Genomic DNA, 27,903 nt, shown 5'->3' on the forward strand with positions numbered 1-27,903 from the left:
TTCAGAATGGTGGCCCTGGGTATACAAGGCACTGCCTCAGCCACAATGGCAAATTTCTCATGCAAGACAAGATTTGTGACCCTTGGACCAAGTTACTTAACCTCTGTAGGCCTCATTTTTCTCTGCTGTAAAATGTAAGAGTTGAATTATGTGATCTTAAAAATCTCTTCCAGTTCTAAATCCTCCAGCCCTATGTTTCTAAGAAAGAGCTGAGACCTAGATTGTCTTTGAAAATTTTATAGATGAGATGGTACTATAGAATTGTTTTAATTTGCATTTTTATTATTAGTTATTTGGAGAACTTTCTTCATAAGTTTGTTGTTAGATTGCATTTCTTTTTTTCAGCCCTTTCTGTTTGTATTCTTTGTCCTGGCATCTGTTCAGCACTGTCTCTTAGTGTTATTGAGTTATATCACTTCCAAGAATATCTTGAATATTAGATTTTTATGAGATGATTAATGCAAAATTTTTTTCACAGTCAACAATTTTTTTCTATTTCATTGACTTCTGTTTATGGAAAAAATTTTAAATTTTGTATGATCAAAGTTATCTATTTCATCCTCTTTTTTTTTTAAATCTCTCCTGCCCTTTTTTTGTTGTTTAAGAAAACTCCCTTTGGTCATGCTTAAAAAGGGGAGCTCCATTCATCCTCTTCCAGCTTATTTCATGATATTGTCTATTATAATTATTCTACTTATCCATTTGGAGCTTATTGTGGTATTTAGCATAAAATGGGGGTCAAAATCCATTTTCCACCTAAGTTTTTTTCATTTTTCTATTATTACCTAGTAATTTTGATACTTTGGGCTTTTTAATGCTAATTTACTAATTATTTTGATATTTGTTTTCTAGACCAGCTTTCAATGCCAGAGGAAAAGGCTGATGTATTACTCTTGAATGTTGAATCTGTAATTACCTTTTACTGTAAATCACGGAATGTTAAATATAACACATCTCTTGGCTGGATTCATTTGCTTAAGCCCCTGGTGAATCTTCATCTTCCACGCAGTGATTTATACAACTGCTTTTATGCTATCATGAATAAGTACATTCCCAGGTAAAATAATGTGTGCATTATTTTTCTTAATTAAAAAAAACGAATATCTATCTAAATAAAAACTTTTTCAAGTCTGAATTGTTTTAAAGACTTAGAATGACATTTAAAAGTTTAGAGTTCTAGTACTTTGCCATAAACCTGTGTTTCCCTGTGAAAGTTATAAAAGTGCAAGCATTCAGGCTTTTAAACAAATTCTTTTGTACTTTTATGCTATAAGGAATGATGAATTGATTGATTTCTATAAGAACTGGAAAGACCTATATGAACTGATGTGGAGTGAAAAAAGCAGAACCAGGAAAACATACACAGTAACTGAAACATTGTGGGATGATCAGATGTAATAGACTCTGCTACTAATAGCAATACAATGATTCAGGACAATTCTGAGGGACTTATGAAAAAGAATGCTATCTGCATCTAGAAAAAGAACTGTGGGAGTAGAAATCCAGAAGAAAACATATGATGCATCACTTGTTTATATGGGTATATGATTGGGGTTTCTGTTTTAAAAGATTATTACAAAAATGAATAATAATGGAATAGATTTTGAGTGATAATATATGCATAACCTAGTGGAATTGCTTGTCAGCTATGGAAAGGGGGAGAGAAGAGGGGAGAGAGATAAGAAGAATCATGTAACCATGGAAAATTTTAAAGTAAAATTTAAAATAAAAAAATGAAATAAAATAGAAAAGGAAGTAGTGATCTAAAAAAAATTCTTTTGGTCAACAGCTATACCCAATTTCATGTGAGGTAAAGATTGTTTACTTTTTAATGGAGAAACCTTAGATCAACAGAACTGGTATTTAATTAATTTAGATAGTTTTTTCAAATGTAAATGCCACATTTATTTCACAGATGAGAATTCAAAATTCTTGTGGAAGAAATTAAAAGAATACTAATTGTTCAAGCTTAAATATAGGCAGAAGTGTTTAAAGAGATTAAAATGTTTTCTCTCCCAAGGAAGGATATATTCTTTAGTTTAATAGCTGTAATAACACTGGCCCCTAGTGCTGATTTCTGCAGTCATCACCATCTTTGCTTCCTTAAAGGGGGAAATCTTAAGAACATTCTTAACTGAAGTATTCCTTAGATTGATTTTTGGACTCTTACTACTATGGAAACTACTTTTTAATATTTCTAGTTCTGGAATGTTTTCTGAATGTTTTCTTGTTCTACTTCTGTCATGATAAAGCTATGATACATGCACTTCACTCAGTTTTTGCATGGAAACCTTCCTTTTGATTTGCTTTGTAATTGGCTTCTCTAGCTTGTCTGCCAAAGTCTGACTTGTTAAAATATCAAAATGTACTATATTTTCTTTATGAAAATGCTTCTATTTTCTTAGTTAGTGGGAAATATGTTTTAAGTTGTTCCACTGATGATAGATTTTTGCTGATCCATTTCTATACACTATTTTACTTAAGTGACCAATGGGGTGCATAACTTAGAGATTTTTCTCTAGTTCTGAACAATGAGATAAACTTGCTGGCTTAAATGACAGTTCACTCTTTGGTAACATGCTAATCAAATCAGTTAAACTGGACACAAATGGTATAATTTACAGTGATGATTTTTAATGTAGAAAAGTATTTATTTTACTGTGTCCTGTTAAAGTATTTTACATTATTAAGCATCTGTTAATTTTTGTCAGTTAATGTAGTGAGATACTGTTTTGACATATGATGTGTCATAAATACAGTGATGCCTTTAATCAATCCTTACATAAAATTTATTAATATTTGGCAAAGTTTATCTTTTTAACTAGGTATACCTGGATACAGAAAAATTTGGGGAAAGTTCTGTTCTTTTGATTTTGTGTTGGTAACACTAACTGAAATGGATATGATGGTGATAGCTTAGCATAGGGCCTAGCACAAAGTACATGCTTAGTAAATAGTTGATGACTTCTCATAGTTATTGCTTTATGGATAGTACCAGTCCTTTGGGAGGAGGAATTGGTCCCTGAAAGGGCCAGAAGGGCTTGAGTGCTGTAATCTGCCTTACTTAGTGGTAGGAGGTAGGGAATGAATCCATATATTAGATCATGTTTGTTTGCTGTTTCTATTTCTTTAACCTGGTAATGAAATTTTTGATAGTTTAAGTGTAACAATCGAGTGAATCCTCTTCATTAATAGAAGTAGAAATAATAATAAAGATGCCTTGAATTTTTTTGTGTTTTTTGCTTTTAGCAGTGCTATTACACGCATCATATCATTTTATATTCACAGCAGCCCTTTAAAGTAGGTGTGGTATTTCTATCTCTTTCACATGAAGGAGATTCTAGAATTCTGACTTGTACATTAGTCTGTCATGGAGCAATAAAATACTAGTCTCGGTTAGCACATTATACTCATAGTGTGGATTCTGTTTGGTACTACCTGATCTGCATCTAAATAGTTCTGGCCAATTTCAGAGCTTTCCAGCCTCCTGGTCCTACTTAGAAACCAAATTGATAACAAGGAAAGTATATGGTATACATAGTGCTCTATGGTCATTGAATCTATGAATTTGTTGTGGCAACTCTGAATACTGAGGAGACTCTCTTAAGTGAATGGATAAGGAAATCCTAATTGGCTCCCTTTTTACTTGTGCTGGGGAACTGCTAGCGTCTTCCAAATTCTCCACTTCTCCCCTCTACCCCTCCAAGCTAATTTGATCAAAAGAGATCCTAGTGTGTGTCCTCTACCCCAGACTCCTCTAGATTGAAAGTTACTCACATAGGAAATCCTTCCTACAATGAATGACTACAGCTAGATCTAGACTTCTTTACCCTTCATATATTTGGGCCCCAGAGCCCGAGCCAACCTTGTGTTTCTGGAGGTATTACATCATTCAGTATTGCTAGTTGGCTATGCTCAATGTCTTGGAACTTTTGGCTCTTTATAATATTTTAGTTTCCTTGAGTTAGAAAGGGGCAACAGAAAAGAGTTGCTATTCTAATATCTCGTATAATATCCGTATAGTGCATTTAATGAAAACTGCCTCTTTTGCATTCTAGGGATTGTTTCCTGAAGGGGAGACCATTTCATCTCTTTCGATTACTTATTCAATATCATGAGCCTGAACTGTGTTCCTTTCTTGATACAAAGAAGATGACTCCAGACTCCTATGCACTCAACTGGGTAATAAAGTGAAAGTAGGGACATTTAATGAAAAATAGATTTATCTAAAAATATATAGTACAATTTTTTTAAGGAAGAAGAAGAAAAGTGCTGTTATAAAACATTACTACTTAAATTAAGATTAGAATTTTTGTGTTCCAAAGTACTTTTCTTGCTTTTTCCATAATATTTCATTTTGAAGTTTAATATATTTATTATTATTTGTAAACTAGACTTATTAAAAGATTTTTCAGTATCTGAATAATTGATGCCATGCATGAAAACATTTTGTGTTAATATTTCATCCACCAGGAAACTGACTCTAGGGACTTAAAGCAGTTAAATTTCTCTCTATGTCCAGGCACTTTACATTTAATCATCTTTTTCAGAGATTTGAAATAGGAAGTTTGTTTTCCTGGGCAGCTTTTTTGTCAGAGTGGGTAGAAAGTGGATAGAAGTGGGCAGAAAAAGTGAGTAGAAAAACAGTGACAGAATTTTGCTGTCTTCAAACCTAGCTCACACAGACCCTGTCCTTGCTATTATTTTACCCATAATACTAAGCTAACATTTTAATTTCTTTAGGAAATCTAGTGGTATAAATTTATTATTAAATTATTCTGTTTTCATAATAGACACTATTTCTGTCACCAGAATTACTAACTTTTTGATTAATCATGAGAAAAAGAAAATTCAGTCCTTTTGGACAGCTTTAATGCTTTTTGATGGAACATCTGTTAAAGATGTTAACAATCTCTATTTGTAATAGTATTTTACAAATCAGAGGGTTTTGTGTTCCATTTAAATGTGATAAAAGCTGATAAAAAGATTTATTCTGATTCAGTCTGTCTTTTTTTTTTTTAAGTGTTATAACTCTTACTTTCTGTCTTAGAATTAGTACTGAGTATCAGTTCCAAGGCAAAAGAATAGTAAGGGCTAGGCACTAGGGTTAAGTCACTTGCTCAGGATCACATGCCTGAGGCCATATTTGAACCTAACTCCTCCCATCTCCAGGCCTGGAGCTCTATCCACTGTGCCATCTATCTGCCCTATGAAGTCTTTTTAGAATGGATAAATATGTAAAAATAAATGTTATGCTATTCATTTTATAATGATGCGGACAAGTTTAGCTATCAGGTGTAGATGATTTTTATTTAATGTGATTTACATATTTCTTATTAGCTTTTAAAATTAGTTTTTCAGAACCAGTTTTATGTTCTACATTTAGCTATTTCTAATACTTTGCTTCTTTTGCTATATTTTCTGATTACAGCTTGGAAGCCTTTTTGCATGTTTCTGTTCTATTGAAGTCACTCAGGCAATATGGGATGGATACCTACAGCAAGCGGATCCATTCTTTATTTATTTTTTAATGTTAATAATCCTTGTCAATACAAAGTGAGTATCAAGTTAGCTATAATTTTTCTTTTCTTTTTTTCCTGATCACTATTTGTTTAACTTTAACTGGTAATTTGTATCTCTTTTCCCTATTACAGAGATGTTATTTTAGCACAAGAATCTGACAGTAAAGAAGAAATTATTCGTAAGTATCTTTGTATATAGGGAAAAAATGCTGGCCATTTTATCTCCTTATTTTTATAATCTGTAAAATTAGAGATTTGGGCTAGGGTGATATCTTTCCAATTCTGCATTTGTTGATTCCAAGAACAGAATTCTGACTTACTAATTTTCCATGTTGTGAACTGATTATTCTGGAAAGAGATTTGGAACCATGCCCAAAGGGCTATAAATTTGTTCAAACCCTTTGACTCAGCAATACTACTACTAATAGGTCTATATCCCAAAGAGACCCAAGAAAAAGGAAAAGGATCGATATGTAAAAAAATATTTATAGCAACTCAAATTTTGTGGTATCAAAAGAATTGGAAATTGAGAGGAAGTCCATCTGTTGGGGATGGCTGAACAAATTGTCATATATGACTGTGATGGAATACTATTGTGCTATAAGAAATTCACAAAAATCCAGAAAAGACATATGAACTGATGCAAAGTGAATTGAGTAGAATCTGGAAAACATTGTATGCAGTAATAACAATATTGCACGATGATCAGTCATGAAGACTTAGCTATTCTCAGCAATACAGTCATCTAAGATGATTCCAAAAGACTTATGATAAAAAATAATATCCACCTCCAAAGAAAGAAATGGAGGCTGAGTGCAGATGAAAGCATACTTTATTTACTTTATTTTTCTTGGATTTTTTGTCTGTTTTCTTTTGAAACATAGCTAATGTGGAGATATGTTTTGCATGAATGCGTCTGTATAATCTATAGCAAATTGTCTTCTCAAGGAAGGGGGAGGAAAGGAAAAGAGAGAGAATTTGGAACTCAAAATTAAAAAAAAAATGAATGTTAAAAATTGTTTTTACATGCAATTTAGAAAAAAAAGGCCTTTCCATATAAATCATGAAACCATGAGATTTAAAGGTTATAGCTTTGAAGACTAACCGATCCAAATAGCATCATTATTCAGTAGCCAAAAATTATTTTCTTCAGCATGACTATCAACTTTACAGTAAAATTCTGCATGCCTCTCAAATGGGCATTTGATTGAAAAAGTAATTCATATAATTAATATTAATGCTATTTTTACAATATTATGTATTTTAAATTCCCTAAGATATTTATACTTGAAAAGAACTTGTGTTTATTAAAAGTTTATTCTTTAATACACACTTTAAAAATGTGTTCTTGGTCTTTATGTATTTTAGAGTTTTTGGAAAATACTCCCTCCAGTTTGAACATAGAAGATATTGAAGATCTATTTTCTCTGGCACAGTATTATTACAGTAAAACTCCAGCTTCATTTAGAAAGGTACTTAGCAAGATGTTAATGAACATATACTATATTCCATTGTATGAATTGCTTCATTGTCTTTTATCTACTTTAGTTTTCATAATGCTCCGTATTTTTTCTGCCTTTTTTGAATTTGTTACATTATGTGATCTTTGTGTGTATGTTCTTAAGTGAAAGAACAAAAACTAAAGGAAAAGACAGGAGGTAGGTAAGTATCAAGAAATCAATTGTTGATAATTTCCCAAAATATTGCCTACTTGATTTTTTTTTTAAACCCTTACCTTCCATTTTAGAATTAGTACTGCGTATTGGTTCCAAGGCAGAAGAGTGGTAAGGGCTAGCAATGAGGGTTAAGTGACTTGCCCAGGGTTGCCCAACTAGGAAGTGTCTGAGGCCAGATTTGAACCTAGAATGTCCCGCCTTGAGGTCTAGCTCTCAATCTACTGAGCTACACAGCTGATCAATGCCTACCTGAGTTTTTAAAAAATTGTGTTGAACACTAATGATGGAGAAAAAAATAATTTATTCAAAGGTCAGCTTTTTGACCATCTCTGCCTTCCACAGCATAGTCATTAAAAGTCATTAAACCAGGATTAAGTTTAAGGGAAAAAAGTCTTTAGGCAATGTAAGTGCTATAAAGTCAGGGAGCTGGGGATAGTTAGGTGGTTCAGTGGATTGAGAGCCAGGCCTAGAGACAGAAGGTCCTGGTTTCAAATCTGACCTCAGACACTTCCTAGCTGTGTGACCCTGGGCTAGTCACTTAACCCCCATTGGCTAGTCCTTACCACTCTTCTGCCTTAGAACCAATACATATTATTGATTCTAAGATGGAAGGTAAGGGTTAAAAAACAAATAAATGAATAAATAAAGTCTGGGAGTTTTGTTTGGGAGATGAGACCTCAAATTCTTGAGGCAAAATCCAAGGCTAGAATTGTGTGTGAAATAAAGTTTAATTATATAATTTCGAGATAGCAGCTTAAAAGTAGCAATCATGTTAAAGCCTCTTTGAAGCCTGAACACTAAAAAATAGCAGATATCAGTCGGGAAGTACAAGGCAGAAGTTACACTCACCTGCGGGCTAAACAAACAGCCAAAGCCCTCTCAACAGCTCTTAAAGAAGAACTAGAGGGGTTAGAACAGTGGTGTTAAACTCATAGAAAGAGAGCCCTATCCCTTAGCAAGGCATATTCACTTAGAAAACCACAAATCAACAATATCTATGAGGTATTGGACTTTTGTATGTTTTGTTAAACATTTCTCAGTTAACATAAAAAAAATAAAACCCGTATCTTCCGAATTAGAATTGATATCAAGTATTGGTTCTAAGGCAGAAGGCAGTTGAGGTTAAGTGACTTACCCCAGGCCACACAGTTAGGAATCTCAGTTAAATAAAAATTTCATCAACTAAAAATACTAAAATAGTTGAGATGTGTGTGTGTGTGTGTGTGTGTGTGTGTGTGTGTGTGTATAAGATTACATTTTTTTGTATTTAAAAGATAAATATATTTATCTTAAAAAAACTTACAGAATATTTTGTTCCTTAAGTGTGCCAGATAATTGTTTCAGCTTGTGGAGACTCTTGTTGAAGGTCGCTTTCTTTTTTTCTTCCACAACCTGATATCACTTTCCACTCTTCGGAATAGTTAATCATGTGTTCAAGTGATTTGAAATATATAGATAGGCTCACAAAGGAAACCAATAATATGAAAGAAAATTAAAAAGTAAGTTTCCAGGCCCAAAGTCAAGAACCTCTGCTTTATATTAATGTTTTAGTTATGTTAGACTAAATATCACTAAGTATCTTTATATCAGTTATTTTATATAATTAATATATCTTTTTTTAATTTTCTAAAACTCACGTGAAATATAAAGTAGTCATTTCACTCTTATTTTTGGTAATTGTAGAAGTAAAAAAATAAGTGGTTTTAAGTTTTATCTATTTTAAAGAATTTTGAATTTCCTAACTTGCTTGAAGAACTATGGTGTTTTAGTTTATCTTAAGAAAGAACATAAGGGGAAAGAGGTATGTAGCATTATCTCTTTGCATCTCTTTTTTAAATTGTGAGGTATTGTAAGCATAACAGCTTTGATTTTTACCATTACTAGGCAAATGTCTTACATAGCATCCTATTTATTTAGGCTTTTTAGTTGTAAGCACTGTGATTGTGAGATTTAGTATATTCTTGTTGATTTTGAAAAAAATCTGCAGTGATCCTACATAAAATCAGTTTAAAAAAACATATTGTACCTAATATGTTAAGTATTGATTTTGGTTTATTCAGAAGATTCTATGAAAGAAACAAAGCTCAGATTTTGGTTTTATTTTCTAATTAAAAAAAAAAACCTTCTCTCTCACCAATTAGGACAATCATAGTTTATTTGGCAGTCCTTTGCTGGGAATTAAGGATGACGACACAGATCTGAGTCAGGCCCTCTGCCTGGCAATTTCAGTATCAGAGATTCTTCAAGCAAATCAACAGCAAGGGGTCAGTAAATAAAAGAAACAAATGTTGTTGTTTTTTTCCTCTGAAAAATGACCTTTTTAAATGTAAGAAATTTTGGTTACTAAATTTCCTCAAAAATCTAATGTTCTAGGTTAAAGATAAAATTTGATATTTAATGATTCTTTGTGATTCAGGATTCAGCTAATTTTATATTAAAGTTTTAAGAACATAAGTGCTAAGAGGAGAAAAATATCCCCTAGTTCTTAACTTATCATCAGTGTGAAAACCCCAAAGAAGAGCCCTTCCTTATCAGTCATATTTTTCAAATATAAGTACTGTCTTGCCATGTTAGATGCTGTTTCAGGGAATCAGAAAAACATGATGGGGAAGGGAATGGAAAATTGCTATGCTACGATGTTCCTTCTCCCAATGGATTTTTAGGATCATTGATTTAGGGCTGAAAGGGACCTTAGAGACAATCTAGTCCAACCCCCCTCATTTTACAGATGAGGAAACTAAGGCCCAGAAAGGTCAAGTGACTTGTCCAAGGTCACACAGGTAGTAAAATGGCAGAGCCAAGATTCGAACCCTGGTCCTCTGACTCCAAATCCAGCTCTCATTCCACTGCATCACGCTGCCTCTTAATACCACGACTGGTAGTTTGGGATTAAAGTGAGTACCAGTATCTGATTTTTCTTTTATAAGAAATAAAGACATTAAGTCCAGAATAAATAACTGATTATGTAAACTTCATTTTAGATTGTCAATTCAGAAGATTTTATGTTCTGTTTAATACCTAGTATACCGTAGACAATTACTGCCTTATCTTTAAAGCTTTTAAATTATAAAGAATATTACAAGGCATTTTTATTATGTAATCTTAAAATTATTTGGAATATCTCAAGAATATCCTTTTTTGGATCTGTTTTTTTTTCCATAATATTCAATTCAGGTTTTTATTAGCACATCATATCAGTTCATCTTGCTTTGATCAGTTTCTGAATTCAGTTTACTGAATATGAGTTTCACAATAAAACTTTTACTTCTGAGAATTCTAACATGTCAGATGTTGTTTTCCTCATAGGAAGGAGTTCGATTCTTTGTGGTGGATTGCAGGCCTGCGGAACAGTACAATGCTGGGCATTTATCAACAGCTTTTCACTTAGATTCAGATTTGGTTAGTATAAGTTCTGATTAAAATAAGCAAAGTAAGGAACAATACTGTTTTTTTCCCTTATAGTCTATAAGCAAGGAATACGATAATCCTATTAGTGGCTAGGTAGTCTCGTTATCATTATTATAATAATAATTATTATTATTTTAAAATTCTTAATTTCTAGAAATGTCGTATAAGTTGTAGCATTAAGTATTTCCACAGTATTTCCACTAAAAAGGATAAACTATTCCTAGGAGAAAATTCATATACTTGAGTAAGAAATTCTGAAAATAATAGTTTTAAAGTAAATTTAAATATGAATGCTCATTTCAAATAGTAACTGAGAAATATTTAATTACAATTCTGAGCCTGTTTGGCTATTAGCAGACAGTCAGAAAGTGCAAATATGATATTGTTTTTGGTTGGACTATCTTTGACTATAGTCCGGTATCCTATATTAGTCAACTCTGGATTTTCTAAAGAAGTGTTTTGCTTTGTTATGTAGTAGCTATTATATCTGCATTTACATGTTCATTATCCATATGCTGCCATTCATCTTCCATACTGTTTCATTGAACACTTTAGTATATATCAAAACTGATAAGAGAGAGAAATTCTTCAGTTAAAATGTTTTTTACTTATTTCCCTTTCCTGCTGGCTTTTTAAAAAAATGCTGACATTCTGTGATAGCAAAATAGATATAACTTTTTTGAAAGAAGTATGAAAAATCAGCTTGGCAGGATTTATCTTTTCCTCCCCCTTCAGATGCTTCAGAATCCATCAGAATTTGCACAATCAGTAAAGTATCTGCTAGAAGCCCAGAAGCAGTCTATTGAGTCTGGTTCAGTTGCAGGAGGAGAGCACCTCTGTTTCATGGGAAGTGGCAGAGAAGAAGAAGACATGTATATGAACATGGTGCTTGCACACTTTTTACAGGTATGTTTATGTAAATGACTGTATCTGAGCAAGCATTTTCTCTTGACCACTGATTTCAGATGGAAAGTGAATGCTGTAAAAAATATATGCCTGGTAGACATTTTCTGCTTATGGATAAATGAAAATATATGGACTATTTCCCTTCTAATGTTGTGTGTACGTGGTGTGTCTCTATATTTATATCTATCTATATGATGTTGCAAATGTGAAATCAATAGGCCTTGGCAATAGCTTCGAAAAGGTGGGTAAAAGATAGTGGTGGTGAGGAATCCAGGATGACTCCTATATTGTGTTCCTGAGGGACTGGGATAATGGTGGTGTCTATAGTAAAAGGGAAAATGTAGGGGTAGGGGATCCTTTAAGGGGAAAAATCATGAGTTTTATGTGGAGCTTTAGGATGTCTTTTGGATAAGCAGTTTGAGATATCTGAAAGGCAATTGTATATATGAAATTGGAGATGAGCAGAGAGTTTGGGATAGGATACATAGATTAAGAATCATCAGCATGGACACAGTACATAATAATGATATTAACAATAACAACTCATGACATCTAGCATTTATGCTTTAAGATTTGCAAAGTGTTTTCCATGCATTATTTGATTTGACCTTTAGAACAACCTGGAAGGTAGGTGCTTTTATTGTCACCATTTTACAGATAATAAAATTGAGACTGAGAGGTTAAGTACCTTGCCCAGAGTTACACAGCTAGTAAATGTTTGAGGCCAAATTGGAACATATATCTCCCCAACTCCCAGCTCAGCGCTCCCTCCACTGTGCTATCTAGTCATTACAATTTGGTGATACAAAGATGGCAGTTACACAGTCCCTACCCTCGAGAAGCTTACATTCTAAGAGAGAAGGAAACAGGATTTAGGCCAAAAAAAGACTTGAAATTGACTGTGATAAAAACAAATGAGAGGGGCAAAGTACTTCAAGAAAAATTCATTGGGTGAGTGGCTGAGTGGATTGAGAGCCAGGCCCAGAGAGATAGGAGGTCCTGGGTTCAAATGTGGCCTCAGACACTTAATTGCTGTGTGACCTTGGGCAAGTCACTTGACCCCCATTGCCTAGCCCTTACCACTCTTCTGCTTTAGAACCCCAAGGCACAGTATTGATTCTCAGATGGAAGGTAAGGGTTTAAAAAAAAGGAAAAATTGATTAGGAAGGGATTGCTTTCTACTGAGGATATCAAGGATGGGATTCTTCATATAAGCACCTTGAGTTGGACCTTGAAGGAAAAACGATCTTAACAAATGAAGATATAAAGAGAATGCATTCCAGATTTGGGGGATGACATTGGTGAATATGTGGATGAAATACAAAAGAAACTAGTGATATAATTTGATAAGATGCAATTTGTATGGATTGGATACTGTGAAATAATCCCTGAAGTGTGTGGTGGAACCAGACTTCATGGTCTCAACATGTAAAAACCAAAATGTTTTTGAATTTTAATATAAAGCTGATAGAGAGGCTCTGGGGATTTTTGAGTAAAGGAATTCATTGAAAAAATTAAATTGTCATTTAAATGCAGGCTATACTGGTGAGAAGAGAGACTGGAAACAGTGAAACAAGTTAGAAGGCTGTCTTACTAGAGTACTAGTGAGAATTGATGAGGACCTGGACTAGCATGGTGCCATTGTTAGTGGCCAACAAAAGGACAGACACAAGATATTTTATAAAAGTAGATTAAATAGGACTTGGCAGCTGTATAGAGGTAGGGATTAAGAGGAAGGGCATACTTTGAGGCTCCAAACTTAAGTAACTGGGAAGATGTGGTTCCAGTGAGAGAAAAAATGAAGTTAGTAGTGAGGATAAATTGTGGAGGGAAGGTGACTTCTAATTTGGATGTGGTAGGATGCATTTGTGCAGTATGTAGTAGGTAGGTAGAAATAAAGAACCAGAGCTCAAAAGAGAAGAAATTTGGATGCATAGATTTTTTAAATTGCCATTTGAGATCATGATAGTATGTGAGACAGCCAAGAGAAAGGACATAGAGATAAGAGAATAGCGTCAAGGGCAGTAGAAAAGAGGAGTGGAAGGAACCTGATAAACCATGAAGAGAACCAGTAGAGAACAGTATTAGGGAGGCCAAGACAGGAAAATCTCAAAACAGAGAGAGGAGAGATGAGTAGTGTCATGCTTCAGAATTGTCAAAAGGGGTGAGAACTGAGAAAAGCAATTAAAATTAGTAGTTGAGATCACTGATAACCTTAAAGAGATCTTTAAGGAGAGTTGTGAGGTAGGAAACTATTTCTAGAGTGTATATATAGGAAAACACACATCTGTGACTTCAACCATAAACAAGTACATCTGGATGAATTCAAATTCTTCAAGGAAACCCTTTTCCATTTGTACTCTGTGGAGGATATCCTCCATGATAGTTGCAAAACTCGTATATGTTTGTCTGTCTGCGTCTGTGTGTTTGTCTCTATTGACACTGTTTATTGCAAGAAATCCAAAGTAACTGCTTGGGCCTCCTTAGTGACTTTTGGGTAGTCGATGACTACCCAAAAGATATTGGACTAACAATATAAAAGTATCACAGGGAAAAACTAAATGGATGAAGAATCCTGTTGAGATTATGTTCAGACAGCATTTTGAAAAGTAGCCCATTGAATTTATTTTATCATGTTGAGTAATCACTGCATAGAGACAATAAGCCTAGTTCAGAATTGAATAAGAGAAAGAGAAAGTAGACTAAATTGCATTTGGGAAATTGCAATACTTTCAGTGATTTCTGACCTTCAAATTCCTCTTTTTAACAATGACATCATTCTATCATTTATTCTGTTTATTGTAGTTCTGGATTGTGGATAAACACAGTTTCCTCCAAATAGTCAGATTTTTTATAGCCCAAAAGGCAGTGGAGAGATGCATGGGGGGAAGGGGAGGGGGGTAGAGCAGAGACAGCTAGACTGCAATATATTATCAATAATCATTTGCATATGAAGGGCAAAAATATATCCAGGAAATATATAATGAAAAAAGGAGGTGGTTAAAGATGTGACCATACATTCTATAATAGAAGAGATACAAATTGTTAATAACAACATAAAAAGATGCAGACTCCTTAATAGTGACAAATGGAATTTAATTCACTTACTAGATAACTTATATTTATTAGAAAGGCAAAGATCCGAAGAAAACAACAAAATTCAATGTTGACAAGGCTATATATTGTAAGGGGTAAATTTAGGGTTTTTTGACTAATATATTATCCTTATGGTCACCAGGGATTAATTTCAAATCCCAATAAAAATATTCAAGTCAGTTTGGGAATTTTATGATGTTTTAATTAATATAGAGGGAAGGAATTAAGAAGAAGAGGGAAAAGGGTATAAGATTTCTCTGACCTAGCCTGAGCTAAGGGGAGTTCAGAGATCTTCTGATCCTCTGAGATGAGGGGCCTCCTAGGAGGATAGCGTTTTAGGAAAGGTAAAGGAAAAAAAAAAGGAATCAGTCTAAACTCAGAGAGCTCAGGGAAGATGCCAAGACACCAAAACACTGCCACGAGCCAAACCGCTAGTCGAAACCAACATCTCCGAGAGAGAGACCCCGAGCTCAACTCCTCCGCCGTCCAAAAAGAGCCACCTCTCCACGAAAAGAGCTCAGAGAGAGGAAGTGACGCAATATATACGTACATATATATATATATATATATATATATATATATATATATATATATATATATATATATATATATATATAAACAAACCGTTTTTTACATCACTTCCTGCATTCTCACATGTACCAATGGTAGCTTATGCTTGATTTAGGACAGCCCAGGGGGTCTGTCAGTTGTTTCTGATTTGTCACTTTCTAGCACATGTCTGTCATAGGCCATCCTTCTCAACACTTAATCCTTAAGTAGAGGTGTAGACATTTCTCTTTGTTAGGATTTTAAAGATTTAATCGGGGTGAAGAAAATCTAAAATTCACAATATCCTGGTATATTTTTATTGGGACTATAGCCTGGTACAAACATTTTAGAAAGCAGTATGTTAATATTTCATAAGAATCACAAAACTGATAATTTCCTTTCAACCTATTGATTCTATTCTGTCTTCAAAAACATAAAAAATATTTATTTTACCCTAGAAAAGAACTATGAAATAACACAATGAAATAAAAAAAGCAACTGTTTGAAATAATGGCAAAACAGAATCAGTGAGATTTTAAGTGTATCTACACTTGATATGGTTAGTTGAAAAAAAAAAGAAAGGAAATAAAGGTTAAAGAGTTGGAACCTAGGGAAGCTTCAAGGCTGCCCCAGAACATGTATTTTCTTTGCTTGTTTGTTCTTTATTAGTTTTTTGCCTTCCTAAAGAGTGGAAGTTTTGTATAAATTTTTACTTCTTGGTTAGTATGTTTATTTGGTTGTTTTTACTGAAGTCATTATGTTTACAATTTTTAAAAAATTCTTAAAAGACCTAGTGGATATTTTCTCACTTGCAAGTGGGTCTTCTGGGGAGAATATGGATGAGGTCATAGAAGAGCTTCTCTAGAGATAGTGAGCACACTATCAGGAGAAAGGAAGTAGCTACATTCCTGAGGTCTCAGATTCAATAAAGTGTAGAAATGATGAGAGGGTAGAATCAGAAAATGATTGAAGCATTATATGGAAGAGATTAGAGGACTGAGTTCTTTAACTTAAAGAAGGTTAGAGTAAGATGCACAGTAACTATATGAGGGCTCCAGGCCATTTTCCTCATATTTATTCTCTTTTCTGTGACCTGTTATCCTGTTTAACAAATGTTCTGGTGTTGTCATACTTTAGCAATTAGAGGGAAATTTGGGGAGATTAAATTATTTTGTATGGTTTGAGTTCATACTGTGCCCTCTTTAAAAGTATTTTTAAAGGTTTTTTAAAAACACGGAAGAATTTCATTTTAGTTGTTTCTGTTCATCATTGTGATTCTGTGGCGTATTTTATATCATAGCTTTGTTTATGTTGAACTATTATTTAACCTTTTAGGAGGTAACTGTTTTTAGTGGAGGAAGCAGGGTAGAAGGGAATGAACCCTCAAGACAGATTTCTGAGCCTTTGTGCTAAAGTTGTGAATTTCAGGAAGAAATTTGGTAGTTTTGTGTATAGCCTTTTGGATGCTTTTTTAAAAGGATGAAACAAAAATATTAGATTATGTTTCCAGAAATATAAGTTGTAACCAACATCATCAACATTTTGAAAACTGGGGAATTTTAAAATCATTGCATATTTATTTCCTATGACAGAAAAACAAAGAATATGTCAGCATTGCCAGTGGAGGATTTATGGGTAAGTTTATAATTTTATTTCTTTACCTCTGGCATTGCTAGGAGGATACCTTGGGGTGACAGCAGAAATAATTTTAGGTGGAAAATTTAATCAATCAATTGAATGTTTATTAAATGCTTACTATTTTTGCCAGATAGTGCTAAGTGTTGAGAATAGAAAGAAGTGAAATAGTTCCTTCTTTCAAGGAGTTTTCATTCCAGTGCAGGAGATTAATATATAGGTATATACAAGACACATACAAAGCAGACATTAGTTTTTGTCATTTATATTTATGAAGAAGATATGGGAGCACAGGGGGAAATAATACACTAAATTTCGTAAACAGCTATAGCTAATTGACCTTATTTGTATTGTAAAGTTCTTGCAGTTACCTATGAGCTATATATATATGTGTTGTCTACAGTTTTATTTTAATCTCAGTCTTGTTCTCTCCTGCCATTAGTAATTTTCTTGGCTAGCTTCCTGTCACCATCAATTGTGTATTTTAGCATTGCAAATTAATTTCATAATTATATTAATGTAGACACAATTATAGAAAGGTAACTGTTACAGAAAAAAGTACTATACTTTCTAAACTAAAAATAATTGTATATGCATATATATGCTTTTGTATTACCTACTAGATCCCCTTACTGGCATATGTATTCATTATTATTAATGGTAATATTTCACATTTTATTGTACATAATATGCCAAATGTCTTTCCCTAAGACTTGATTACATATTTGATAGAGAAAAGAAAGTATAAGCCTCAGAAATCATAGTCTACCTTCTCTGGAGAGGTAGAGTGCCTTTAGCTCTTAATATCTTTGTCATCCCAGAGACAAAGGACAAAATTTTGAAAGAAAAAATTAGTCTTTTTTTTTTTAACCTTAGGGACAAAATCTTGTTCTTGAGATAACTGCTTTTAAAGCCCTTGGCCCTTTTAGATCTTCTGGTATAGTCAAAGAATCCTGAACTCGGAATTGGGAAATCTAAATTCCAGTCTCAGCATTCTCATCATTGTTACCTTGGGTGGTTCAGTTCCCCAGTCTTGGTGGTTCTCAGTCAGATTAGGAGTTTGGCTAAATGATATCTTAAAGTTTTTTGTTCAATTCTAAACTATTCATCTATCAATTCATATCTGATGAGAAACTGTTTAAATAAACTGGATATATTCATATCTCTAAGCTGTTAGCTTGCTTCCTGAGATTCTAAAATAATTGGTTAGAGTTGTTTCAGGATGTATAGCTATCTGATTTTGAGAATTCATGAAACTTTAACATAACATCTAAAAGTTAAATGAGAATTGACATATTACCTTCGTCTTATCAGGAAGAGAGAATGATTATGAAAAATGTTGATCCATAAGCCTTAATTAGTAATAATAACCAATTCCTATGGATGCTAAAGAGAACAGGTAGTAGTCATGGATTCCTTTTCATAATACAATGAAGTTTATTTTCTCTAATTGGCTCAGGATCTTGGTAAGTTGACAGAAAATAGTAGATAAAAAAATCTCTCTATATTAGCATGGCTTATCATTTTCTCTTGCACAGTGTGTTCACTGATAAGCCAGTGACTCATAGCTAGATCAATGTGGTGGTTATGGTAAGTATTTTATAAAGACATTGGTCCTGGATCTAGTAATTATTTTCATCATTAACTTGTATGACTAAATAAAAATGTTCATTAACACTACTCTTTTATATTTTGAACATTTGTATATTGTTCTATAGAATGGAGCTGAGTTTTTGCCAAATTATTTTTCCTACTAATCTTTGCTTTGATTGGAAATGAATATCTTTCTTTTTTTAAATAATTAACTTTGAATGGTGCTAAGTCATTATACGAAAAGCTGACTTGACATTTTCTTTTGCAAAGAAAAGCAGCAAAAGCTGTCCCATGATTTTTTTTTATGTTGGACTATAAAATAATATTGTAGTTGAGATTACCAATGGATAACTTAAAAGAACTGAAAAGGGGAAATGTAAAACTTACCAAAGTTATGTTAAAACCACTCTTATTTCCTGTATGTCTCAAGGATAAGAAGTTAATGGGAAGAAGAGGCTTTCTTTAGATTATGGCCTTTTACTGTGGGCCATACTATTTTACTGTTTCCTGCTGAAGAAGGAACCAATTTTGTATAATATTAGTTATATAATGACTGTCTAAAAAGTTTTGATGTCTCAGTTTTTATTTCTTGTTTTTCCATAAGCACTCCAGCAGCACTTAGCAGACATAAATGTGGATGGACCAGAAAACGGATATGGCCACTGGATTGCTAGCACCTCAGGCTCCAGGAGTAGTATAAATTCCTCTGTTGATGTAAGTATATATACACAGATTGCTTTGCCAAAACTAGAAGAATGTCTAGAAAGGGGGAACAAATATTAACCAATTCATTAAGTCGTTTTCATGGTTGGCTATTTGTTTTTAAACCTGTACCTCCTTAATACTAAGTATCACTTCTAAGACAAAAGAGCAATAAGATTTAAGCAATTTGGATTAAATGACTTGCCCTGGGTCACAGAGCTAGGAAGCATCTGAGGCCAGGTTTGAACCCAAGTCTCCTGGGTGTCTTGTTCACTAAATGACCCACCTGCCCCCACACGTATGTTTTAATAAAAGTCTTATTTAGAACAGATATATTCTTAGTTTGTTTTAGTCATTACCTTTAATTGAAGAAAAGTTTCAGATGTTTGTCTGACTTATATGTCTTACTTTTCCTAAAAATTCCATTAGGCTGAAAACATTATTTTTAATATGATTATATTCTTCTCTAAGACTGAAGATTCTCAGGTTTTAATGCATGATTATCTACCAAAGTAGAACTGTAAACTGTAAACACCAGTGAATTTCTTTGCCACTAGTTCCTTTTTTTTAGGGCTATCTTAGTCTTAGCCCAATTTAGTTTTTAACTATTTCATAAATTAAAGAAACCATTTAGTAAGTGGATGATGCCTCCTGTCAATCAAGGATAACTTTAATGAATTTATTTGTAGTTTAATGATTTGGTTATTGAAGGGCCAATAACCCATTTTATATAAATAACCCATTTTAAATAAATCAATAGATTGGGAAGAAAGGCTGACTCACCTTATTCAAATGCTTTACAGTTTTCTGCTATCAATACTCTGCATCTTTTCAGAGCTGAGTAGCTCTTATCTCTTATCTTCACCTGCTTTTCTAATGCACAGCCCTTTTGAGCATCCTAGCTCCTAATTTGAGAAATACAGATAAAAGACCTAATAGAAGGCCTCTAACCTTTTGCTTTAACAACTATCTAAAAATAAAAGGTTAATGATAGGGCAGAACATACTGTATATATTTACATGTATGTGTGTGTATAATAAAAATTCTTACTGAAGCTACTTCAAAACATTCGCAAATCAGAAAGAACTTGAGTCTGAGGGGATTGTTTTTACTGATAATTTGATGAATTTGGGGGTTTAGCCATTGAAATCAGACATTTTCATTATGTCCATATATTTAATTTTTAAAGAAGAGAAAATAGTTAAATAAGCAAGAACATATGTGATAGAAATATGTAAAAAAAAAAGCATTTGCCATGTTAGTAGTCTCACTTTTTTAAAAATTCTGCAGTTTAGAGAGACTAGAAGTCAAAACTTGAACTATTGTCTTCCACTCTTAAGGAGTTTATGCCTATAACCTATTTTATAGGGAAGATGGGAAGGAAGGAGCAAATTTGGAACTCAAATTTTTTAAAGGTTAAAAATAATCTCTACATGTGATTGGAAAAAATATTTTTAAAAGAAAAAAAGTTTATACCTGCATAACTTCGTCATGAGTTTTGTCTGCTTTTATGTTTTAGGGACAATTAATCCTTAGATCAATTCTTTTCTTACAGGGTGATTCTCCTAATGGTTCAAGTGATGGTCGAGGAATGAAGTCACTGGTTAACAAAATGACTGTTGCTTTAAAGACAAAATCTGTGAATGTCAAAGAAAAAGTTATCAGTTTTATTGAGAATACATCCACTCCAGTAGACAGGTGAGTTTATAGAATTTAAGGTTAAGGTAGGAGCATTGTGCAATAGGAAATGTGCTAGATTTGGAGTTCAGATCTCAGCTCTGCTGTTTACTAAGTTTATGATTTAATTTTAGCACACTTAAATTAACTTTACTAGGCCTCCGTTTACTGATATTTAAAGTGAGGGAGTTGGATTGGATTACCTCTCAAGTTCCTTCCAAAGTTATATCTATGATCTATAACCTGTAATTGGTATGTATATACCTTAGTCAAAAAAGATATTCCAGAAAAGTTGTTTAAATACATTTTTGTTAAATAATCATATTCCATTAAGTTCCACATATTATTTCACGGAATAAATTTTGGCTCAAAGTTCATCCCCATTAGCACCAAGAACAGAAATTAACATGAGATACTCACTGTACAATACAGGAAAGAACTAGAAAATCTTGTATCTTACATTCTTTTAAAACCTGAAAATAGGGTAGATAGCTGGTGTACCATTTATTCATTCAGAAAATAATACCTACTAATACTATATGTGCATATTCACTACATGTAGTGAATATTTTCTCAGTGTCTTATACACAACAGAAGATGCCTGGCCTTTGGGGAAATAAATGTCTTTGCCTACTCTTTATCTAAATCCCCCTCCCCCTTTCCATTTCACCCAAGATTTGTAACCTAGACTATAAAGTTTTTGCCTTGCTTAAAAACAAAACACAGGCCTATTCTTTGCAATTTGTGAGTTTAATTTTTCATAAAACTTTTTTTACAGAATTTAAATAATTATAGATAACTGGAGTGGGAGAAAGTAAAGTCTCTCTCCCAACTTTGTCACTCAACTATTTTCTTCAATTTTTGTTACCTATAAAGTACATTGCTGTTAGAAACTTGTCTTTAAGTGTGCTTAACTAGCTGCTTTATAAATATGAAGTCATATAACTTTGAATCAGAAGGTAAGGTAGAGGATGTTGCTCCTTAAAAAATTTTTTTGGAATAAATTTCTTAAAAATAATACTTCTTTTCTAAAAATACATATATTTAACTAAACAACAAAACTTTTGTCTCTTGCATTTTTTTCTTTTCATTTAAAATTTATTTTATTGATAGCCTGTTTTTGCTTCTCTAGCACTACCTTTTGGACATTTAGTCCAAAAAAACAGATCAGCACATTTTGCATTTCTGAGAATGTATGTGTTAATCTACATCTCTAATCCAGCACCTCTTAGTAAAAAGGTAGAAGGCATATTCCATTATCAGTCTCGTTAAAGCCACTATTGTTTCTTGCTTTGATTATAGTTGTGAGGTTTGTTAGCTTTCTTCATATTGTTGTCATCATGTAAACTGCTCTCCTGTTTATTTTGGTCTGGATTAATGTATATAATTCTTACTGTGTTTCTCTGAATCTCTCTCAGCCATCCTTTCTTCAATGATATTCCCCAAATGATGGGCATGGGTTTTATATGTAAAAATTACTGAAGTGAAAGAAAAAATGAGGATTTGTTTCTAAGCATCCTTTCTCTTGAAAATAGACAATAAATCATTAAGTTTTGCTTTCAATGTCCAGGGATGGTTGAAATCGGTGACATATAACGGAATATTAGAAATTGGGGGTGGGGGGACAGCTGGGTGGCTCAGTGGATTGAGAGCAAGGTCTAGGGACAGGAGGTCCTGAGTTCAAATGTGGCCTCAGACACTTCCCAGCTATGTAATGCTGGATGAGTCATTTAACCCCGATTGCCTAACCCTTACCACTCTTTTACCTTGGAACCAATACACAGTATTGATTATAAGATGGAAGGTATGGGTTTAAAAAGAAAAAAATATGAAAGAAAAAAATTGGCATTTCATAGAAATTTGTACTTTTTCTGCAATAAATGTAAATAGAAGTTAATACTATGGGTTTACTTTTGTTAATAAAAAATAAATTATCCATACATGTGGAGTAATGGATTATATTATGATTATATGATCAGATCTAGCTATTTAAGAAATGGGTCTCATGGTGGTTCTTTTATTCTCAAGGGTCTAGTTATATGACAAAGTTAGTTCACCACAAGTTCTTTGTGTACTCTTAGGTGTAGGAATGTAATTGCTACCTTCTGTGTGTTTGTGTTGGTCAAAACTCTGGTGGTGTGGTTTGTCTTAAATAAATATGTTACCTCCCCTCTTGCTCCTCTCCCCACTCGCCCATCCCCACCCAATCATACTTTCCTGTGCTTAGTACTTGAGAATATAAAAATTTCTTCATAATGATTTCTTCATGTGACGATATGTGTTGGAAAAATTGATCACTTAAAACATATATAGATTTTAATTTTTTTATAATTGTTTTGTTCTGTCCTCTGCCTTAATTTACTATAGAATGTCTTTCAATCTTCCTTGGCCAGACAAAACAAGTACAGAGCGGTAAGCCATGGGTAGAAGAGTCCAACTATAAGCCATGCTTGTCTTTTGGCACGATTCACCCTGTTTGCAAGCATTAGTTACATTGATGTGTCCTGAGATTACAGGTAGCAATTAAAAAAGCTACATTTTTCAGAAGCCTCTTTTCATTTTGCTTTTTATTTGTCTAGTGCTGCTCTTTGGGCTGTATTTTTAGCTTGGTGCTTTCCATTTTTTACTTTATGCATGCTCCTTTGGTTTGATTCAATCTACTTCCTTTTATTCTACCTTTTCTTGAAGAATTAATTTTTCATGAAAATTTTCATTCAAGACTCAATACTCCAGTGTGATTATATATGCCATCAGAGAGAGAGAGATCCCAATCTCTTAAAAGCTTAAAACCTCATACAGTTGAAAGAGACTTTGTCTAACCTTTTACCTAGTTCTAGTAGAGAAAATAAATAGCATGTAGATTTGTTTCTGCCTTTGCCTGATTTTCCCCCCTCCCATTTCCATTATATTATATACTATATATACTTTTCTAGAAATATTAACCTTTATTAAATAATAAAGCTGACCACTTATGTGAATGTAAGCAGAGAATTGGCTTCTTTTCTGGAAACATTCTGTTTGGAAGCTAATCTCCTAATCGCCTTGCTTAAACTTCACATTTAAAGCTGTTCTGGCATAGTGCCAGTACAAGATAATTCTGAGATTCTTACCCAGATCTTTTCCTAGAGAAATCACTTCTTTTTAACTGTATAATTGGTTAGTTTTTTTATTCCTAAAGACATTCTCCCCAAAATATAATCATCTCTATTTTTTTCCTATTATCAAATGATTGTTTTAGTTATTTTATTTAGCTGATCTTCATTCCTTCCAAGTTCTAACCTAATTTATCATCCAAATTATAACCTTTTTTTGTCTGTTATTTTTTTCCAATAGAGAGGCCTAATTAACATATTATTATCATAGAGAAACTATCACAAATCTTAAGAGTTTGAGCAAAATAGAATTTAGATGAAGTGAAAACAGGAGTTATTTTTTTCTATCTTTAGTGAAATTAATGAAAAATTCTTCTGTAAAGATACTGAGTTAAAAATCAGTTTTGGGGGTTGGTTTTTCTGTTTTTTTTTTTCCTTTGGCATGTGTTTTTTAAGGCCTTTCTATGAAATTTCAGTAATTATAACTAGCATTTTTAAGAATCAAAAATTAATAATAGCTGAAATCTTTGAAGTTTACCCAAAGTGTTCTATTTTTTTCTTGGCAAAAACATATTTTGATAGTCCAAATTAACAATTTGCTTTCAGATTGTCACTGTTACTTATGTTTATTTTTTGATTGTCACTCATGTAAATATCCCATTCCTTTTTTTTCTAAATCATAATGGCTTAAAAGAAAATTAGGAGGCAGCTAGGTTGCTCAGTGAATAGAGAGCCAGACCTGGAGGGTAGAGGTTCTAAATTCAAATCTGAACTCAGATTCTTCCTAGCTATGTGACCATGGGCAAGTCATTTAACCCAAATGGTTTAGCCCTTACCACCTTTCTGCTTTGGAGCCAGTACTGGATATTAATGCTGAGAAAGAGAGAGACAGACAGACAGGCACAGAGATAGAGAGAGACAGAGAGAGAGAGATTTAAAAAAAGAAAGAAAGTTTTAAATGCCTTAAAACAGTATGGTATAGTGGAAGTCCTGGTTTGGAATCAAGGACCTTAGTTTAAATCCTATGTCTGTGCTTATTATTCATGTGGCCCAGAGTCATGTGACTATGAGCAAGTCACTTAGTCTTTCAGGCCCACAGTTTCCTAATCTAAAAAATGAGGAGATGGTACTAGATAATCTCTAAGGTCTCTTCTAGCTCTAAGCCTTATGTTCCTACAATTAGATTTTATCCCTGAAGCTATTTTGCTGATTTGTGTTCTACTTTGATAAATTTACTGGGCAATATGGAGGCAGGTTTGTTTTAATTTCTAGATTATTTGATTGCCTTAAATTCCAGCTTTATAACATATATTTTAAACAACCTATTTTGTAGTTCACAGGAAAATTTTAATCTAGTATTCATAGTCTATGGTATGGAATCTGATAATAAACTACAAGCCTCTTTGGAAGGACACTAGTTTAGGTATGCTGAGAAGCGATCGCTTCCTCCACTCCCATGTGTGGAGATTGTATTAAGTCCTCAGGGTGTGGTTGAGAAAGCTGTTACATTAGCCCTGGGAGATGAAGCCAGTGAGTCTAAAACTGTTTCTGTTCTCCTTGGAATGTTATTATAACATAAGCTCAGGTTTGGTGAATATCTGGCCATATTTGGAACAATTCTAAAACTACTTACATGGGGGGGGGGTGTATGTGTATATATAGTATATGATCTAAAATGTCAGTCTCTTTAGAGAAATTAAGGGACTAGAGGAATGGATTTCTATTTAGATCTTCATTTAGGATGCTCATTAGAGAATTTACCCATACCCAATTAAGAAAACTAATTGAAGATCAGAATGATTCAAATTTTTCTATATAAGAACATCTTGCAAAAATAAGATAGTTTGAAATGTAGAGCAAGCATTGACAATAAATGATCTTTCTGGTTTTTATTCTAAAAATGTGATGCAGCTTCCTCATGAATGTGGAGTGATATATTATTGATGATGTGTTTTCACTTTATTTTCATGGTTTACAGAGATATTGATATTAACAGGTATATTCACAAACATACAATTCAGAGGTAACTTACATACACATCTGGGTTGTGTATACAACATTTATTTGTCTTAAAAAAAAAATTATGGGGTTGGAACCTGAGATGTTTTGAGAGAAAACCTTAGTCTTCATAGTTTTTTTATGTCCATTAAAAAAAGTTTAAAGAGAAAATAAAATCAGTTTCCCAAAATCCTCTGACTGTCCTCTTTTAGAAAGAAAAAACGCCCAGTTGGTTTTGTTGTCTTTTGAACCTTTTGTTCCATTGTCTGAATCCTGGGAATTGCATTTAGGAGGAATGTTTAACTCCTTTAAATTTCATTCTTACAGCTTTAAGAACATCTAGTCTAGCAAAGAAATCCTGTACTCCACTTTTACTAACATAGTTGGCTTATCTACTTTCAACATAGCTTTTCTGAAACTATGGGCTCTTCTTGGGTGCATAATATTCGTATTTGCTTGCATGTTAAAATGGTGCTTGGGGGAAATTGCATGATGGTTATCTTAAAACTGTTTTCTTTCTCACATTCCAATAATTATAGACATGTGAGTAGCAGTGACAGAGTGGGCAAGCCCTACCGTGGTGTGAAGCCTGTATTCAGCATTGGGGATGAAGAAGAATATGACACAGGTACAGCCAATTATCTGTAGAATACTCCTTTTTGTTGTGGGATTCTTTAGATGTCATTATCCACATATGATGTGTCAAAATTGTAGCCCTGTACTTTATAATATGTAGGAAAATCTTGCATAATATGTTTATTAATAGGCATAATATGATTCAGAGGTTGGGAACTTTATTTCTTCTAGCCAACAGATTGATAGCAAAAGGTTTTGCCACCATGTGTGCCCAAAGCAGTGGTTACTATAAAGAGCCACAAGGTAGAGGTGCTGCTTTTTACAATTCTTTGTTTCTGTTTCTTTCCTTTTGTAGCTATTCATCAACATCTTAGTTTTACTCTTCTCAGTTTTTTTCAATTCAGTAAACATCAGAGACCTACCCAGTCAGTTAGTAAACATTTATTAAGTACTTCTAAGTGCCAGGCACTGGGAATACAAAAAGAAAAGGCACAAAACTATTCTTTGCATGAAAACATCTGAACTTTGCTCTGAGCAATCTAGTAGGTGTCAAGGAGATAATAAAATTTAGCTAAAATAAATGGACCCACTGTTCATGATAATAAAAGCTCACATTTTTATCATACTATTATGGTTTTTAACAAAATATTTTATTTCCCATTAGTTCATTTGATCCTCAGAATAGCCTATGAGCTATGAACTAAAGATGATATCTCTATTTTACTGATGAGTAAACTGAGGCTCAGAGAGCTTAAGTAACTTTCCCAGGGTTACATAGTTTATAAATGGCAGCATGGAATTGAATCCAGTTTTCTCATAATTCTAAGCTCAGTGCTTTTCCTACTATATCATGTTGCCTATCTATATGAGGCATGATCTCCATTTGTGTAATAATTTTAATTTTTTATAGATGAAATTGATAGTTCCTCAATGTCAGATGATGACCGGAAAGAGGTTGTGAACATTCAAACCTGGATAAATAAGCCAGACATCAAGCATCATTTTCCTTGCAACGAAGTAAAAGAAAATGGACACATGTTTCCTAGGTATTTCTTCAAGAGTTTTTTTTGTTCTGAAATAAAATGAAATTTGTCAATGTTAGTATGATATTATATACTCATAATTATGAGAAGTGGGTTAAAAAATGCCTAAATCCATAACAATTTTATTGTGTAAATCAAAATGCCATAACTTTCATCAACTTTTGCAATATCTGTATCATATTTTTTAAATTGCTCATGGTATTTTATAAATACATCAAAAGTGAATTGGTCTGTGTGACCCTGGGCAAATCAATTAACCCCCATTGCCTAGCCCTTACCATTATTCTGCCTTGGATCCAATACTCTGTATTGATTCTAAGACAGAAGATAAGGGCTTAAAACAATCAGAGGGCTAATTGAGCCAGAGAGTTATTAATCATTGCTCTATAAACACTGATGATTTGGGGACCTAAATAAAAAAATAAACAAA

The 27,903-nt window shown here is 33.2% G+C and overlaps 1 protein-coding gene across 3 annotated transcripts in view; it reads left to right on the forward strand.

Moving 5' to 3' along the window:
• TBC1D23 (TBC1 domain family member 23) overlaps positions 1–27,903 on the forward strand; it is a 43,460-nt gene that overhangs the window by 4,360 nt on the left and 11,197 nt on the right. For all 3 annotated transcript variants that reach the window (XM_056793390.1, XM_056793388.1, XM_056793389.1), the window contains exons 3-16: positions 853–1,057; positions 4,059–4,182; positions 5,432–5,556; positions 5,655–5,701; positions 6,891–6,994; positions 9,340–9,462; positions 10,505–10,597; positions 11,342–11,512; positions 16,750–16,792; positions 18,990–19,099; positions 20,643–20,785; positions 23,132–23,176; positions 26,394–26,482; positions 27,341–27,476. In XM_056793390.1, the coding sequence (XP_056649368.1) occupies positions 864–1,057; positions 4,059–4,182; positions 5,432–5,556; positions 5,655–5,701; positions 6,891–6,994; positions 9,340–9,462; positions 10,505–10,597; positions 11,342–11,512; positions 16,750–16,792; positions 18,990–19,099; positions 20,643–20,785; positions 23,132–23,176; positions 26,394–26,482; positions 27,341–27,476 (1,547 nt within the window). In that variant the 5' untranslated portion in view covers positions 853–863. The remainder of the gene's footprint in view (positions 1–852; positions 1,058–4,058; positions 4,183–5,431; positions 5,557–5,654; positions 5,702–6,890; positions 6,995–9,339; positions 9,463–10,504; positions 10,598–11,341; positions 11,513–16,749; positions 16,793–18,989; positions 19,100–20,642; positions 20,786–23,131; positions 23,177–26,393; positions 26,483–27,340; positions 27,477–27,903) is intronic.

Source organism: Monodelphis domestica, chromosome 4 (genome assembly GCF_027887165.1).
Source record: "Monodelphis domestica isolate mMonDom1 chromosome 4, mMonDom1.pri, whole genome shotgun sequence".
Classification (NCBI taxonomy): Eukaryota; Metazoa; Chordata; class Mammalia; order Didelphimorphia; family Didelphidae; genus Monodelphis; species Monodelphis domestica.